Below are 14,031 nucleotides of genomic sequence, written 5' to 3'. Positions count from 1 at the left end.
CTCAACTTTCAACCCATTTTACTTAAATTGCAAAGTAATTGCTTTTGTTCTTTCCTAGGGTGCAGTACAATGTTGGAACTACATATAATTTGGAATGATTAAAGGTTAATCAGCACATCTACCCTTAAACACATACAATCTCTTTGTAGTAAAAACATTTAGAATCCTCCAATACATTTAAAAATTGTTTTGTACTTAGGATATGCATGTGTGTGTGTGTGTGTGTGTGTGTGTGTGTGTGTGTGTGTGCACACGTGCATGTGCCAGTATGCCAACACCTGTACTCTGGTGCACATGGTGCACATATGAAGGTCAGAGTACAATTTAGAGGAACCAGTTCTGTCATTCTATCATGTACATTCTGGATATCGACCTCAGAGCATCAGGCTTGGCAGTAAGTGCAGTTACCTGCTAAGCCGTCTTGCTAGCCTTAAGTCCTCTTTTAGCTAATTTGAAATATACACAATAACTAACAATGGTCACCATGTTGTGCAGTAAAACATCAGAATTTAAGTCTTCCTATGTGACTGGAGTGGTCATATGGTATTTGTTATGCCCCCCAGTGTCCTCTAGATTCACTCACGTTGATACAGATGTGAAAACTGCTTGTTTTTCAGAATAGCACTTTACTGTATATATATGTATCACTGTCAGGCTGATGGCACCTCAGTTGTTTCTGTATGTTAGACTTTGTGAATACTGAATGCTGTAGGGAACATGGTACGCAGACATCTCAAACACTGATTTGAATTACTCTGGGTGTGCTCACAAGTGGGATTAAGGGACCATATGGTAGTTATATTTTTAGTATTTCAGTAAAAAAAAAAGTCTCAATTATGTTTTCCAACATGGCCATAATAATTTACAGTATCATAAGTTTATTGAGCTATCAATATGTAAGGCTCCTTTCTGGGTACTCTTGACCCAAGTCAACTTTTACTTTTATGGTAGCAGCAAATCTAAGAGGTGATAAGATGGCATCTGAGTCTGGTGTTATTTATTATGATTATAGGTATAAGGTTGAAAGTTTTTCACATAACTATAGGTCTTCTGGATGCTTCTTTCAAGCACTGATAGAAAGTACAGGACTTTGAGAACAGCTAATAACCACAGTTATATAAGGAAAAGGGAAAGCACACTGTGCATCCCATTGCACAGAATCAGAGGTTTATTCAACCCCTGCTGGAATGGATCAGGACAGCTATCATGCACTGTCATGCTGTAGCTCTTTGGAAGGGCTCATTCTCAAGAAACCATATGAAACAGCTGCCTACCCATTGTATGCCTCAGTCCTGATGGATACAGTCCCTCTCTCTGACTGTCAGAACCATGTGTGTACTTTTCATTGACTTCTCTCACTCAGAACTACATGAGGAAGAGGGTCTGGAAAGCATAGCTCACAATGTTTCTTCTGTGGTGCAGATGACAAGTGGTAACAATAACCAAATTGGTTCCTGTCTTACTCTTATTGACAAAAGGGATCTACTTGACCACTAACACCCTGGGCTGTAGCAGGCGCCCCTGGAGGCACTCTACAGATGCCAGGGAGGCTGACCAGGATCCAGCACTTTCACTTCTCTTCTGAATGCCAGTTAGTATCTCCAACTTCTAACTCATCACTATAGAAATCTTCATCTCTCTTACCTACCTAGACTCTTACCAGTGATAACCTTCTAATGTGTCTTCCTAATGCACCTCTCCTCCTTCCCTGCTAGTGGAGCTGTTTCTGAAGTAAATAACTTTCTGTCCTAGCTGTGACTTATAAACAGCTGTACAGCCTACTGACTAATGCGCAGTTCCCTGAGATGTATGTGCACACACATAAATTATAATGGATGCATAAGAGAGATAGACGTGGAAGAGGCTACACACATCAGGTTAACTGCCTAATTACCTAATGAGAGCAATGACACACCTTTATAAGCAGTTCTACCAGGGAAGCCTGTTTTTAGAGTACCAGAAAGCATAGAGTAACTTCAGAATTTAGCAATACTCCCTTTGGAATTCATTCAGCATGTAGCATGACTTCATTCCACTTCCCAATCATCTCCTTTAAGAAATACAATTGCCTCACTGGGTGTCATGTTAGAACCAAATTATACAATGAACCAAACTTCTGTCCTACACAGCTAGAGTAGTATTAGCACAGTTGTTCAACCACCTGTGCTTTGTGGTTCAGGAGAAACCACACTTAAGGAGGAAATACTAAAACCTGACTTTTGAAATTCAGAACCTTTGCCTCCCTTGCTTGCTTTGGCTTCTGTTTGCAGAGCTGGAACACTAGAGCTATTCACTAATTACTTCATGGGACAGTTACCTCTAACGACTCCAGATAAAGCACTGTCTAGTCACCATATAGCAGTATTTAGTGAACAGATGTATTCACCAGTCATTCAAATTCTAATTTGACTAAATTGCTGAGTGGTTACCAGTGGTCAGCAACTTCAGGCAGATCACCATTCTTCCTCTAGAACTAGCTGTTCCATTTTTCATCTGGCTTTGCCATGAGATTGTAATCCTTGAAGACAGTGCCCACACCTTAACACCTTTCCATTATCACCTCCCTCAATGCCTAACATACAGTAGGCCTGGTCAGTTAAGAAGCACTCCAAACTAGTAATCCTACCTCCGCCTTGTGGGTGCTGGGATTACTGGCATATGCCACCACACCTAGCCTTCTGCTAATGTCTTAGTATTTCCATTCTCCCAAGAAAAGGGGAAACAAAAATGCCATCTCTACCATTTTGCAGTCAAATGCTCTACCACTAAGCTATAACCCCTGCTGTCAGGCCTTAGAGTGGTACATGGTTGGTCTCATAGTCATAAGACTCAAATGAGAGATGGTGATAGCCGGGTGGTGGTGGCACCATGCCTTTAATCCCAGCACTTGGGAGGCAGAGCCAGGCAGATCTCTGTGAGTTTGAGGCCAGCCTGGGCTACCAAGTGAGTTCCAGGAAAGGCACAAAGCTACACAGAGAAACCCTGTCTCAAAAAAACAAAAACAAAAAAAAGATGGTAATTATTGCTCAATGCTAATGAGGATCATTCTGAATGCATGCAAAATCTTTGATCTCATTAACAATTATGAACTCAATTTTCCAAAGGTCCTGAGTTCAATTCCCAGCACCCACATGGTGGATCACAACCATCTGTAATGAGATCTGGCACCCTTTTCTGTGTACTAAATAAATAAATAAATAAATAAATAAACAAACAAACAAATAACTAAAATTGTGAACTCAAATAAATTATTATGCATTTAAAAGAGCACAGTGACAGCTAAATTTAGTGTGCCATTTAATGAAATTACTTATTATCAACCTCATTATCCTCATGTGTAAAAAAGAAAATGCTATGTTCTTCACCAAGCTAGTATAAGGATTAAGTAGGAATATGAATACAGTGCTGTTCTCAATGCAAGGCACAAAATATAATAAATGGAGCTAATATTACAGTGGTGGTGGGTGGTGCATGCTATTCAACACACTAAAATATGTTTTGCTTTTACTTTTGTTTTATTGCTCTGAACTGCCCATAATTTTCAAAATCAACAGTAGACAGCTATTACACAGGAAAAAAAGTAATAATTGAGTATAACCGAGTATTCCATAAAATATCTCTTAGGACTCCTGCATGAGAGAAGGTCCACACACACACTAACTAATTTAAAAACATCAGTCTTTATAAATCAAAGTCTATTTGTACTTAGGAATTTCTACCCGGGCATGTAATTGATTATGCACTGAAATATTCAGAAGTCTCTTAGCTTGTATAAAGAGACACTAAGGAAGAGACTGTAACTTGTCTGAGTGAGAAGAAACTAAAAGGAGCAAGAGTCACATGTGAAAGTAAGTACCAGAACTCTACTTGAAAACTACACTTACTTACGGCAACAGGGAGTAGAAAAGAGGAATAAAACACACGTGGGAGAGGAACACAGAGCAAAGTTACAGCTAACAACAGGCACGTCAACACAGCCCACAGTTCCGTTTCTAAACAAGCACCAGGGAGTGGTTGTCCTATGGGAAAGGCAGGCTTTGGACAGGGCAGGCTCTGCCAGGGGGAGTTACCTTTGTATTTCTGCCTGGGTTTATGACACTCTGGGCCTGAAGGAAGGACAGCTAAAGCCAAAGTAAAATTATTTAATATTTTAAATGCTTATCCCCCACCCCAAAAAACAAACTTAAATTACAGAGTTCTAACATGGTTTAATTTTTTTTGCTTTGCTGTTGTTTTGTTTCATTTTTATTTAAAGAAAAAGTTCTTACTATGTAGCCTAGGCGGCCAAAGCCTGCTATGTAGCCCAGGTTAGCTTTAGACTGGTGACAGCTATATATAAAGATTATATTACTTTTGGCAAGTAATACATAAACTTATCTGACTGGAATCAAAGTTCTTTTTGTATCGCAGTGATATCTATCTTAACTTCTTCCACCAATGTAATATTCATTTATAAATTAACTGAATATGAGAGTACAAGAAACTGACTCTAATTTTTAGAAGAAAACTTAAGTGCAGCTGGGCGGTGGTGGTGCACACCTTTAATCCCAGCACTTGGGAGGCAGAGCCAGGTGGATCTCTGTGAGTTCGAGGCCAGCCTGGGATACCAAGTGAGCTCCAGGAAAAGGCGCAAAGCTACACAGGGAAACCCGGTCTCAAAAAACCAAAACCAAAACAAAACAAAAAACTTAAGTGCAAGATATCATGTAATTTGTCTTCAAATACACTGACATTATTTTAAAAAAAAAAAAAAAAAGAAAGAAAAAATACACATAAAAATTGGGCTTTTCAGAAAGGGTCTGCAGTCTTTCAAACGACAAGTGTGCAACAGTACTGTTTCAGGATAAAAGATTACATTTTGCTTCTTCGTTTAAGAAATATTAAAGTATAAAACATATAAACAAGTAATAGATTAAAAATAATAGGAAACCCACCAGGCGGTGGTGGCACACACTGTTAATCCCAGCACTTGGGAGACAGAGGCAGGTGGATCTCTGTGAGTTCGAGGCCAGCCTGGGCTATAGAGCGAGATCCAGGACAGGTTCCAAAGCTACACAGAGAAATACTGTCTCAAAAATCCCCCCCCCGAAAAAAAACAAAAAACAAAACAAAACAAAACCCAGCCACTTGACTTCCCTATGGGAAATTCCTATCAGTAAGTCCTATTTCCTATCTACATCTTTAGAGAAAGGCTTCTAAAGCAATATTAAAAAGTAGAAAACACTTAAAGCTTTAAAAAAAGATAAAAGATAAAACAAACAAACAAACAGAACCAAAACAACTAATAAGGGGCTTTTTAAACTCCTGGTTAAAAGCATTAACCGCTCTGCAGAGGACCTGAGCTCAGTTTCCAGCACTCACATGCTGGCTCACAATCATATATAACTCTGGTTCCAACGGTTCTAGAAGTTCCAAAGCACTGTATAAACATGGTACACATGCAGGCAAAACATGTATACACATACAATTAAAAGTAACCTTTAAAAAGTAAACCATGGTATAGTAGTATACCTATAAAACGAATCTTCACTGCCCATTGCATGGCAGGAAGGTTACTGATCATACCTGTCACCTGTGGCACATAAGGAACTGAGAGCCTCTCCACACTGTATCCGCTTCCACCCAGGGACTCTGCAATCTTGTTGGTCAGAAAATATAAACTTTTGTCATGCTTCTCTAAAGATTTTGGAAGCCTGTCAAGTTGATTAAAAAAAATAACAATCATTCAGTATTGATTACTGGGCAAAAGTAAGTAAAACAGCAAGGACTGGAACAGTAAAGGTTTCAATATTTAGAGAGAAGTACAAGTTACCTGGGGATGACAGAAAAGTCCATGTATTTTAAGTGACCAAGACCCTGCTATTTTGGAAGGACTCTTTTCCCAGTCATACTTCACTAGTAAACTTAGCCTTGTCACTCTGCTAATGTCTGAACATTATTGAACATTAAAACATAAAGGACACTAGACTCAGTTTTTATTTTTTACACTAAGTAAAATGGAAGGAGAGAGAAAACAGAGCTGAGGATGAATGTAAAGCCCAGGACCAGCATGGTGACAGAAAGCCCACACCAGTCACAAGAGGTGCCCTGCTCTCTTCCCATGTTATTGTGTGTGCTGGTGCTTTCAATACTGAGACACCTGCCCTTGGAGCCCAAAGTGTGAATCAAGTGTTATCAATGTGCTTTTTCCTGTGGAATACCAGGAAGACAGAATAATAAATGAATTTGTTTTTTTGTTTCTGACCCACAATTTTATGTTATTATGTTATCGAAATTTTTCAACAAGAAAATTGTACTGTTACAGGAGTGTTCATTTACATGAGAACAGACAACAAAACAATGCCATAAATAAGAAATATATTATGACATTCTAAAAAGGGAGATAAAATTTGTATTTTCAGGACTGTATGCAAGTCTATAAGAATATAGTGAAAGTACTTTACTATGTATGGGAAAGGGTTCTATGAATTAAATGACAGAAATGACACAATTATGATAATAAACCTAGAACAACAGTTACTCCTTTGTAATCATTATCAACTGGTCTCTCTCTAGCCAACCTTCCCTTCAAACATAAAGAATCCACATACATGCACTTATCTCTGAAAATATGCTCTGGTAGAAAATAAGGGGCTTCCATAGTTCGAGTTTCAATCACCTGAAATCAAGCAAACAGAAAACAAAATTGAAATTAAAAATCTTGCTTCTTAAGACCTTGCAGTGAACATTTACAAAATGACTACAAACAAACAAACAAACAACAACAAAAAAAAAACCTTTAAGCATTTACATGAAACACCACAAGTCTATCTTTGAATTCAAACTAGGTCCCTTTTGTTTTTGTATGATACTAAAGATTCAACAGCTATTAAATGCCTAATAATAAGATATACGAAGGAATTAAACATGTTGTGTTACATTTGCTCAAACATAGTATGAAGAAACAGAGCACACATTTTCTCAAAACAGATTTTAGAATCCCTCCACACACTACTTGCCCCACTGTGTGCTCAGTAGCTGCTCAGAGCCCAGTGCCCTGGGGAAGGTGACTCTTAAAGAGTCTGCTCCACTTAGACAATACCCATGCCTCAAATGCATAAATGAGCTGTAAATGATGAATGAGTTTGGCTCTTAAGAATGCACTCAGTCCTCTACATTTTACAAGATGTGCTTCAAATTCTCATAAAAATGAGGTTATCTGACAAAGACTTTCAATGTGGCATGTTTCTGCCACATTAAATTATGGATTCTAAAATATCTATGAAATCACATCAGTAAGTGGAATGACCACTGAAGAAAGTTAAACATCACTGAAAGATGATAAAAATAAAAAATGGTGCATTAATCATTCAACTCCAGCTCTGCCTTAGACAGTACACACAACACTTAACTGAAGAAAGCTGAAAATGACAAGATTCACAATTGCTCGATGGGAGAGAAGAAAACTATTCAACAACGACCCTAAAAACTGTAACAGCTAAAACAGACAATACCTTTGACTTAGAACCTCATATTTTTAAGGAATTATCTTAATTTTATGTTGCAGAATTATTTTAATTATATGTAATAAACAAGATAATATATATATATATAAAAGTTAGAAAAAATTACTACTCAAAAATGAGCTGGTTTTACACAAACTCAGGTTTAAGAAAGTCTCCCACCTTGCTAACATGCTGGCAGAATGCTGGAACGGCTATCATCTGACTCACAAAGTTGAGATATGCTGCAGCCAGTGCCATGATTCCACAACGATGAAACATCGGCAGGTTATCTTCATTGATAATTGCACTGTCCTTCAGTAGAAAATAAACACATTTGAAAGATCTAGTTCTCACACTCCATCAGCATATTCTCCACGAATATACTGGAAAACTGAAGATCGTTTGGGTAGCTGACAAAAACACATGGTGTGTGTGTGTGTGTGTGTCCGTCCACACGCGATACACGGTGTCCTTTAATTATATAACACTCAACTCCAACTAAACAATGCTACATGTATAATAATTATTTAGTGACCACCCTTTCCACTTATCTGGAAGTATCATGACTGTCTTTTTCATCATGTGCTGAAAGGTCTTGAATGACTTTCAGCACACAGTTGCTCACTATAATTGAATATATAACCAAAAACCTTGCTAACCAAAATTCATGTTCTTGAATAATCATACATCTCTGTAAGTGATATCTGTTTCACTAAAAAGAAATTTTTCTTCAGTGGACAGTTATAAAAGCATACCTGTAAAGCAATGGCCAGTCGAATGAGGTCAATAACCACCTCTTCATTGGCTAGTTCAATAGTTATAAGAGCCAGAGATGTATAAAGGAGCTCATAGTTTTTCTGAACATTGTCTTCCTCTTTGCAGCCCAGATATATATGCCTATATAGCTGTTGTCCATTCTGAAAGATACAGAAAGCAATACTTTTCTATGTTAACAATGTAGCCTACACAAGAGCAATGACTACCCACAGTAAATTGGTGTTCTCTAGTGCATTTGCATCACTTGAAGCTATCACACAGGAATCCCTGATATGCCACGGAGAATGGACATCGCACAGCATAATGCACATGCCAGCCTGGTTACAGCAGCACTATTTATGGCATCCCAACAGGAACCAGCTCAAAAGTCTGCCAACAAATAATGTGCATTATCTTACAACACACACATAATATCAACAATATATTAAGATGAATTTTACCAAAACACTACTAAATTGAAAAAAAGAATATAAAAGAACATATGATTTATGGCTCTTTTCATTCAACATACAAAAACTAACAAAACTAAATAATATTATATAAATCCCAAACAACGATTTCCTCTAAAAAAAGAGCACTGACTTAGAAAAATAAGGCGCATGGATACTTTTGGTTATACTATTGTTCACTTTAAAATAAGTAAAGTAACAATGCATATGCATGTATATTTCATAATAAACAGTAGTTTTTTTCCTAAATTAACATGAGCACTTTTGCAAGGTGAGGCACTGTGGGCTGGACTGTGGTGGGACACTGAATGGGAGCAGCTGTTCTCTACATAAGGCTCAGGAGGAATGGGAGATGAAAAGATGCTGCCAAGTTTAAGGGCTAAGGCTTTGCTGACTGAAAATCAGTTTTAGTATCTAGGATGCTCCTAGGATATCGGGCTGGATTGTCCTAGACTAAGTACACCATGAGGCACAAATGCCTGACACATGCTGGAGGTAAGCTTGTCCATACTGATGAATCTGCTTTTCTTCTGCATAGTAGGACACAGTGTTGTTCTTTACATTTTTGTAGAAATTTCTGTAAATTGTTAGTTAAGGTATCACAAACAAAATAAATGGAAAGGTAAATAAAAAAGTGTGGCAAATTATCAAAATTAATTTCAATGAAGGAAAGATGTGAATAGATTATTTCTAAATTAGAAACAACTAAGAATGGTTTACACTAAAGAACTCAGCAGGCTGTATGTGTATGTGGTAGTAATAATTAAAGAAGTCATGAACTTGCAAGGAAGAAGAGAGAACAGGAGCTAGAGCAGGAAAGGGAGGGGTGGAAATGATATAAATACAGCACTCCTGCATGAAATACTTAAATAAAAAAAAAAGGTCTACCAGGTAAGTCATTTAATCAAAGCACAAGTTCGAGAGAACATCTTCAAGATAGCAGACCAGGAATGGTGCAACAGTCTATCACTCATGGAACCTCAAGTTTAGCAAAATCAAGTGCCAAGAAATATTACTTCTACTACTGATGAAACAACAACAAAAAAATGAATTCAGTTTCAGTATATTTATAGCCATCATAGATATGTGTGTGTGTGTGTGTGTGTGTGTGTGTGTGTGCGTGTGTGTAAGTATATATATGTACATACATACATACAACTCTCCAAATTATCAATTGAGTTTTCAAAATTCATTCATGGTTAAAGTCATTAGCTATTTGGGACAAATTTGATAAATGAATAATACTGAGAAATACTTAAAACCAAGAAATAGAATGAATAAAATCTTATTTCCGTTTCTGATGAATATACAATAAAGATGAACTCAAAAGAATTAACTTTATTGAAGAAATCTAATTAACTAACAATTCATGCTAATTTGAAGCATGACATCAACATAATGACAGAGACAGTGACATTAAAGATTGTGATAGAACCAAATGTCCTGCTCAAGCTTTGGATGACTTATAAACTACACAAGAAGCTTGATCATTTACAAGACACCACAGTTTCCTAAACTCACCCATGTGTTAAAAGCAGACATCATGCCTAACTCATTTCCTAAACAATATAGAGAACAATGCCTAACAGGCAGCATACACTGGTACAGCTATTCGTTCACTAGGCAGTGGATGAATTGAAGCTGTCTATACAAGAGCTGCTAAAGTAAAACCAGTACGCATATTTGGCTCACAAGGACAGCAGGGCAGGAATTATGGGGATACTCATATCCCCTCAAGAGCCTACATCTAAACACAGGCTCTAGGAGTCACAGTTGGGGCTGTGGCATATAAGGCAGGCAGATGTTGGCAGTGAGAAGTCTTTCACTCCAAAATGGCCTCATTTTAAGCCTACAGATCAATATAAAACCATCTGACAATTTAAAGGGCTACAAGCTACATTTCAGAAACCTTTAAACAATGACCTTACCTTTTTCATGAAGCTTGTATCCTGTCTACAAATTTTTTCTCTTTTTATCTTCAAGTCAGCCACATCTGGTATTATTCTAGAAACAATATATCAATAATTTTTAATGAATACCACATTTGGCTACAATATCTTGTATTTTATGGAGGATTATATTTGAACTCAGGAGTTTGAATGGTGACACTCACATCTACATTTACATTTTAAATGTTTATATGAAATGGTATTACTGGATTACCACGCTTAACTAAGAATTATATCTTCATTCATAGTGCTTAAAGCAAAATAGCTTTTAATTAATATAAATAGTAATTACTAGATTAGCACTCTGCAGAGCAAACTGAATGACTCCAATACATTATTTTAAAACATTAATAAGTCATGACACCAATTAACGACCCACACACACGCACACACGCACACAGATGTCAGCACACTGTTTAAGAAAACTGAAAACTCTCATGTAGACCAGAGGATTACCTGATGCCGCGGAGCTTTGCCCTATTGTCATGGCGATCCATAAGGTTGTGCATTACTTCCAAGACTAACTGCCTCAGCTCATAATCTTCCATGAGGGATGGTGATAACAGAGGGTCCAGAAAGGACCCAGGCAGTGCAGTAACAATTGTCTTGGCTTTGTATCCAGAAGTCACCTAAATACAAGGGGAAAATCAATAAACAATGGTATCATGAGTCCTTCTTAGGCAAAATTCTCACATTATTATTATTTTTTTTATCACAATTTAGAGAATCAGAAACTATGGACATAATCCAAGAGGAGAAATATATAGAGGAAGTGTGTAAGGTAGTCAAGAAGTTATTATTTTAAGAGCGTCATTTGTAACAAGAATAAGTTGAACAGCACACATCTGTTCAGGCTCAACTCAAGCATGGCACATCTGTCAACTCTGTTGTACCACATTCTGTGAGGCAGGCTAATCCCCCCTTCCACAGAGAAAGCCACGGCACAGGCAGGGTGAACCATATAAGGATCGTGGGACAGATATAGGGAGAGCAGGTGGAAAGTCTGACCCTGAAAACTATTGTTTTAAAGGAAGCCCCCGGGGAACAGGACATATTTTCAGTTTGGAAAATTGGATTTTGTTACTCGATTTGACATTCATGATAGTATTAAACTTCTCCAATTTTCAGACTCTGAAGGAGAATGAATATATGTAAGTGCTATTAAACATTTAAAAACCACAACACAGAAGAATTCAAAGACACTAGGAGTCACAAAGCTGACTTATGGTATAAATAGGATGGAAAGCATGGAGATATAGTAATATTTATAAAATTTGTTTTCTATAAAGAATTAGAGCCAAATCTTAGAAACTTTTATAAGGAAAGTGAATCAATAGTGTTTAAGTCCTTGGAATATGAAGATGTTTTTAAGGAAGACACAACAAATAAAAAAGGCAAGTGGGAAAGAATTGATAAATATCACTGCAGGTGAATTTAAAATCCTATATAACAAGCACCAGGCAGAGAATTAAAACCAAAACCAGATTCTTCTGAACCTAAGTAGGAAAAACAGTATAATAACACTTATAAAAAGGTCTCTCTGGGTAATGCCTGGGGGGCGCTCACCAACCTAAGACAGAACACCTGTGTGGCCTGGACAGGTGTCTCCTTGATGGGTAAGGTGACCTGCTGATGTCCCACGCGACCTAAATCAGAAACTCATTTTTTAGTAAAAGGGGGGGGGGGACCTGTAGGGCCCTGGCACCCCCATTTTGGGTAACTGTTGCCTTGCTTGCTGAACTTGACCTTGATATCCTCCCTATGCTAATTCCCTGCGAGATCCCACCCTCCTGAATGTTTAAGGGAAGCTCCTTGTCTGTGTATCCAGTATACTGGGTGTTAACAGCTTAGATGCAAGATTGTAAAACATCAGAAGCGAACTTCTGCCCTCCGGGGTTCTCCCATTGTGCTGTAAGCCTGTATTTAAGACCTCCTCCCTCCTTCAATAAACAGCATTTGGCGTTCCAAAAAAAAGGGAAAGAAAGAAATTGAAGACAGCGATGTTCTAAAAAAGGAAGTGATGATGGTGTCATGGGCCTATGAAGATGCTGGACTAAAGTCTATCAAATTGTGCAAACAGGAAAATTGTATATTATGTGAATTATCTGTCAATAAAGATCATATATATATAAAAGGTCTCTCAAATGAACTTCAAAGGTCCTGGTTGGAAGGGTACACATTTCAGAGAACCAGTCCCTACTTTGTCCTGATATCTTAATCAAAACCTAACAATGGCAACACCAGTTGACATGCCAACATGAATGGGGGAAATCTCACAAAGCCGCACCCCCTAAAAGAAGAGCTATAGAGAATTAAAGACAGTTGAGAGAGGGAAAATTAATCTTCCACAGAGATGAGTCCCCTAAATTGTTATCCCTAAAACATATAAACAGAAGCAACAATGAATGGATTCAGTAAGCTGCATTTATGCATTTATTTGCAAACATATAAAACAATAATAATTAAAGAATAAGAGTCCATGAATTTGAAAGCAAGGAGGAAAGGAGGGGTTGGACGGAGGGGGGAAATTGTGTAATTAAATTTAAATTTAAGAAAGAAAAAAATGAGTATATTTAGCACACAGTACCAGAGGACCTCTTTTTATTGCTGTTTTTTGTTTGTTTGCTTGGGTTTTTTTTTATTTGGTTTTCTGTTCTCTATTGCCACTCTAAATTGAAAACGACAAACACTCTTAACAAGAAGTCATTGTCTGGACAGTATGTAGAAGGCACTATGGATTTTCATATCTGAGTTCCAGTGTCTAGCTCAGTGACTCGGGAACCTCCTCAACTCTTTCCACCTAACTCCTTTGAGTGAAGGTATCTCTATCTACAAAATGGAAGTTGTTTCTGGCTTCTGTAAGCTTGATCATAATGAAGATCAAACAAAATGACAGGACAGGCAAGCACTGAACAGTGAGAAGAATGGCAGAATGAAGATAAAGGGAGAGACATTCACATGAACAAACCACAGAAATAACCAGAGTCTGAAGCTGGCAGCGACACCATTCTTTTCAGTAATTGAAAAGGTGTTCACCTGTTACAATTCCTTACCATAAGCAAAGACCTCAGCAACATAATCTGAATCCTCCTGGTTCCCAAATCCCTGAAATATACAAAGTATTGGCATTACTAATTTACATTTATATTAACTTCATCTACTTAAAATACCTTTTTCTGATTTAAAAACTTTATTCTTACTGGCTAAATAGATTTTATTTATTTTTATAATTGCTTATGCCATGACTCACTTTATATACTAAAATAAATTTCATATTAATTAACAGATATATATATTTTAAACAAGAAAATTTAAGTTATTGGGTCTTTAAGAACACAAATTGATGTGCTGATATAAAGGTTAAATCCTCCA

At 37.3% G+C, this 14,031-nt stretch overlaps 1 protein-coding gene across 3 annotated transcripts in view; it reads right to left on the bottom strand.

The window, feature by feature from the left end:
• The window catches only part of Efr3a (EFR3 homolog A), a 91,759-nt gene that overhangs the window by 12,248 nt on the left and 65,480 nt on the right, over positions 1-14,031 (bottom strand). For all 3 annotated transcript variants that reach the window (XM_036207940.1, XM_036207939.1, XM_036207938.1), the window contains 7 exons: positions 13,713-13,764; positions 11,116-11,288; positions 10,639-10,714; positions 8,240-8,401; positions 7,665-7,796; positions 6,591-6,658; positions 5,566-5,693 (listed from right to left, as the gene is read on the bottom strand). In XM_036207940.1, coding sequence (XP_036063833.1) covers positions 5,566-5,693; positions 6,591-6,658; positions 7,665-7,796; positions 8,240-8,401; positions 10,639-10,714; positions 11,116-11,288; positions 13,713-13,764 — 791 coding nt within the window. The remainder of the gene's footprint in view (positions 1-5,565; positions 5,694-6,590; positions 6,659-7,664; positions 7,797-8,239; positions 8,402-10,638; positions 10,715-11,115; positions 11,289-13,712; positions 13,765-14,031) is intronic.

This window comes from Onychomys torridus, chromosome 16 (assembly GCF_903995425.1).
Source record: "Onychomys torridus chromosome 16, mOncTor1.1, whole genome shotgun sequence".
Lineage (NCBI taxonomy): Eukaryota > Metazoa > Chordata > Mammalia > Rodentia > Cricetidae > Onychomys > Onychomys torridus.
Note: the sequence above shows the minus strand (reverse complement) of the source record. Positions and strands in the feature narration are given on the sequence as shown.